A 5,000-nucleotide genomic window follows, 5' to 3' on the forward strand; every position below is an offset into this window, starting at 1 on the left:
TAAGAGTCATTACAGCTGGGAGTCTTCCTGGGTAAGTCTCTGAGAGTCATTACAGCTGGGAGTCTTCCTGGGTAAGTCTCTAAGAGTCATTACAGCTGGGAGTCTTCCTGGGTAAGTCTCTAAGAGTCATTACAGCTGGGAGTCTTCTTGGGTAAGTCTCTGAGAGTCATTACAGCTGGGAGTCTTCCTGGGTAAGTCTCTAAGAGTCATTACAGCTGGGAGTCTTCTTGGGTAAGTCTCTGAGAGTCATTACAGCTGGGAGTCTTCCTGAGTAACTCTTTAAGATTCATTACAGCTGGGAGTCTTCCTGGGTGAGTCTCTAAGAGTCATTACAGCTGGGAGTCTTCTTGGGTAGGTCTCTGAGAATCATTACAGCTGGGAGTCTTCCTGGGTAAGATTCTTAGAGTCATTACAGCTGGGAGTCTTCTTGGGTAAGTCTCTGAGAGTCATTACAGCTGGGAGTCTTCTTGGGTAAGATTCTTAGAGTCATTACAGCTGGGAGTCTTCTTGGGTAAGATTCTTAGAGTCATTACAGCTGGGAGTCTTCTTGGGTGAGTCTCTAAGAGTCATTAGAGCTGGGAGTCTTTCTGGGTGAGTCTCTAAGAGTCATTAGAGCTGGGAGTCTTTCTGGGTGAGTCTCTAAGAGTCATTACAGCTGGGAGTCTTCTTGGGTAAGTCTCTAAGAGTCATTACAGCTGGGAGTCTTCTTGGGTAAGTCTCTAAGAGTCATTACAGCTGGGAGTCTTCCTGGGTAGGTCTCTAAGAGTCATTACAGCTGTGAGTCTTTTAGGGTAAGTCTCTAAGAGTCATTACAGCTGGGAGTCTTCCTGGGTAAGTCTCTAAGAGTCATTACACACCTGGATTGTACAATATTAGCCCATTATTATTGTATACTTCAAGCTCTATTCCTGTTCCTGTTCTGTTCTTGTTCCTGTTCTGTTCTGCTCTGTTCCTGTTCTGCTCTGTTCCTGTTCTGCTCTGTTCCTGTTCTGCTCTGTTCCTGTTCCTGTTCTGCTCTGTTCCTGTTCTGCTCTGTTCCTGTTCTGCTCTGTTCCTGTTCTGCTCCGTTCCTGTTCCTGTTCTGCTCTGTTCCTGTTCCTGTTCTGCTCTGTTCCTGTTCCTGTTCTGCTCTGTTCCTGTTCCTGTTCTGCTCCGTTCCTGTTCCTGTTCTGCTCTGTTCCTGTTCTGCTCTGTTCCTGTTCCTGTTCTGCTCTGTTCCTGTTCTGCTCTGTTCTGTTCCTGTTCCTGTTCTGTTCTGCTCTGTTTCTGTTCCTGTTCTGCTCTGTTTCTGTTCCTGTTCTGCTCTGTTCCTGTTCATGTTCTGCTCTGTTCCTGTTCCTGTTCTGCTCTGTTCCTGTTCCTGTTCTGTTTCTGTTCCTGTTCTGCTCTGTTGCTGTTCCTGTTCTGCTCTGTTCCTGTTCCTGTTCTGCTCTGTTCCTGTTCCTGTTCTGCTCTGTTCCTGTTCCTGTTCTGCTCTGTTCCTGTTCCTGTTCTGCTCTGTTCCTGTTCCTGTTCTGCTCTGTTCCTGTTCTGCTCTGTTCTGTTCCTGTTCTGCTCTGTTCCTGTTCTGCTCTGTTCTGTTCCTGTTCCTGTTCTGTTCTGCTCTGTTTCTGTTCCTGTTCTGCTCTGTTGCTGTTCCTGTTCTGCTCTGTTCCTGTTCCTGTTCTGCTCTGTTCCTGTTCCTGTTCTGCTCTGTTCCTGTTCCTGTTCTGCTCTGTTCCTGTTCCTGTTCTGCTCTGTTCCTGTTCCTGTTCTGCTCTGTTCCTGTTCCTGTTCTGTTCTGCTCTGTTTCTGTTCCTGTTCTGCTCTGTTGCTGTTCCTGTTCTGCTCTGTTCCTGTTCTGCTCTGTTCTGTTCCTGTTCCTGTTCTGTTCTGCTCTGTTTCTGTTCCTGTTCTGCTCTGTTGCTGTTCCTGTTCTGCTCTGTTCCTGTTCCTGTTCTGCTCTGTTCCTGTTCATGTTCTGCTCTGTTTCTGTTCCTGTTCTGCTCTGTTCCTGTTCCTGTTCCTGTTCTGCTCTGTTCCTGTTCTGTTCCTGTTCTGCTCCGTTCCTGTTCCTGTTCTGCTCTGTTCCTGTTCCTGTTCTGCTCTTTCCTGTTCCTGTTCTGCTCTGTTCCTGTTCCTGTTCTGCTCTGTTCCTGTTCCTGTTCTGCTCTGTTCCTGTTCCTGTTCTGCTCTGTTCCTGTTCCTGTTCCTGTTCTGCTCTGTTCCTGTTCTGCTCTGTTCTGTTCCTGTTCTGCTCTGTTCCTGTTCTGCTCTGTTCTGTTCCTGTTCCTGTTCTGTTCTGCTTCCTGTTCCTGTTCTGCTCTGTTCTGTTCCTGTTCTGCTCTGTTCCTGTTCTGCTCTGTTCCTGTTCCTGTTCCTGTTCTGCTCTGTTCCTGTTCCTGTTCCTGTTCTGCTCTGTTCCTGTTTCTGTTCCTGTTCTGCTCATGTTCTGTTCTATTCTATTCTCTTGTTCTGTTCTACATATGAGCCAGAAGGTGGTGCTACAGGTTATCTACCCCTACAGACTGGTACTAAACCAGCCGTTACCTTATCGTGAACGTTCAGGTTAACTACCCCTACAGACTGGTACTAAACCAGCCGTTACCTTATCGTGAACGTTCAGGTTAACTACCCCTACAGACTGGTACTAAACCAGCCGTTACCTTATCGTGAACGTTCAGGTTAACTACCCCTACAGACTGGTACTAAACCAGCCGTTACCTTATCGTGAACGTTCAGGTTAACTACCCCTACAGACTGGTACTAAACCAGCCGTTACCTTATCGTGAACGTTCAGGTTAACTACCCCTACAGACTGGTACTAAACCAGCCGTTACCTTATCGTGAACGTTCAGGTTAACTACCCCTACAGACTGGTACTAAACCAGCCGTTACCTTATCGTGAACGTTCAGGTTAACTACCCCTACAGACTGGTACTAAACCAGCCGTTACCTTATCGTGAACGTTCAGGTTAACTACCCCTACAGACTGGTACTAAACCAGCCGTTACCTTATCGTGAACGTTCAGGTTAACTACCCCTACAGACTGGTACTAAACCAGCCGTTACCTTATCGTGAACGTTCAGGTTAACTACCCCTACAGACTGGTACTAAACCAGCCGTTACCTTATCGTGAACGTTCAGGTTAACTACCCCTACAGACTGGTACTAAACCAGCCGTTACCTTATCGTGAACGTTCAGGTTATCTACCCCTACAGACTGGTACTAAACCAGGCGTTACCTTATCGTGAACGTTCAGGTTAACTACCCCTACAGACTGGTACTAAACCAGGCGTTACCTTATCGTGAACGTTCAGGTTATCTACCCCTACAGACTGGTACTAAACCAGGCGTTACCTTATCGTGAACGTTCAGGTTAACTACCCCTACAGACTGGTACTAAACCAGCCGTTACCTTATCGTGAACGTTCAGGTTAACTACCCCTACAGACTGGTACTAAACCAGCCGTTACCTTATCGTGAACGTTCAGGTTAACTACCCCTACAGACTGGTACTAAACCAGCCGTTACCTTATCGTGAACGTTCAGGTTAACTACCCCTACAGACTGGTACTAAACCAGCCGTTACCTTATCGTGAACGTTCAGGTTAACTACCCCTACAGACTGGTACTAAACCAGCCGTTACCTTATCGTGAACGTTCAGGTTATCTACCCCTACAGACTGGTACTAAACCAGCCGTTACCTTATCGTGAACGTTCAGGTTAACTACCCCTACAGACTGGTACTAAACCAGCCGTTACCTTATCGTGAACGTTCAGGTTAACTACCCCTACAGACTGGTACTAAACCAGCTGTTACCGTATCGTGAACGTTCAGGTTAACTACCCCTACAGACTGGTACTAAACCAGCCGTTACCTTATCGTGAACGTTCAGGTTAACTACCCCTACAGACTGGTACTAAACCAGCCGTTACCTTATCGTGAACGTTCAGGTTAACTACCCCTACAGACTGGTACTAAACCAGCCGTTACCTTATCGTGAACGTTCAGGTTATCTACCCCTACAGACTGGTACTAAACCAGCTGTTACCGTATCGTGAACGTTCAGGTTAACTACCCCTACAGACTGGTACTAAACCAGCCGTTACCTTATCGTTCACAGTCTCCTCTGAACAGTTGATGTTGAGATGTTGTCTGTTACTTGAACTCTGAAGCATTTATTTGGGCAGCAATTTCTGAGGCTGGTAACTCTAATGAACTGATCCTCTGCAGCAGAGGTAACTCTGGGTCTTCCTTTCCTGTGGCGGTCCTCATGAGAGCCAGTTTCATCATATCGCTTGATGTTTTTTTTTTGCGACTGCACTTGAAGAAACTTTTCAAAGTTCTTGACATTTTCCAGATTGACTGACCTTCATGTCTTAAAGTAATGATGGACTGTCGCTTCTCTTTGCTTATTTCAGCTGTTCTTGCCATAATATGAACTTGGTCTTTTACTAAATAGGACTGTCTTCTGTATACCACCCCTACCTTGTCACAACACAACTGATTGGCTCAAACGCATTTAAATGGAAAGAAATTCCACAAGTTAACTTTTAACAAGGCAAACCTGTTAATTGAAATGCATTCCAGGTGACTACCTCATGAAGCTGGTTGAGAGAATGCCAAGAGTGTGCAACGCTGTCATCAAGGGTGGCTACTTAGAAGAATCTCAAATATTAAAAATATATTTTGATTTGTTTAACACTTTTTTGGTTACTACTTGACTCCATAGTTTTGACGTCTTCAGTATTATTCTACAAAAAATAAAGAAAAACCCTGGAATGAGTAGCTGTGTCCAAACTTTTGACTGGTACTGTGTGTGTGTGTGTGTGTGTGTGTGTGTGTGTGTGTGTGTGTGTGTGTGTGTGTGTGTGTGTGTGTGTGTGTGTGTGTGTGTGTGTATAGTGTGTGTTACCTGAAACCCTCAGGACAGGTACAGGTGTATCCGCTAACGGCATCAACACACTGAGCTCCGTTCTGACACTTGTTCTCCTCACAGTCGTCATAGTCCAGT

General features: G+C 45.9%; 1 protein-coding gene across 3 annotated transcripts in view; it reads right to left on the minus strand.

Annotated features, from left to right (window-relative positions):
- The window catches only part of slit2 (slit homolog 2 (Drosophila)), an 84,152-nt gene that overhangs the window by 18,419 nt on the left and 60,733 nt on the right, over positions 1–5,000 (minus strand). For all 3 annotated transcript variants that reach the window (XM_082974018.1, XM_082974017.1, XM_082974019.1), the window contains one exon: positions 4,902–5,000. This exon is cut by the window's right edge and continues 39 nt beyond it. In XM_082974018.1, coding sequence (XP_082830144.1) covers positions 4,902–5,000 — 99 coding nt within the window. The remainder of the gene's footprint in view (positions 1–4,901) is intronic.

This window comes from Salmo salar, chromosome 04 (assembly GCF_965601325.2).
Source record: "Salmo salar chromosome 04, fSalSal1, whole genome shotgun sequence".
NCBI lineage: Eukaryota > Metazoa > Chordata > Actinopteri > Salmoniformes > Salmonidae > Salmo > Salmo salar.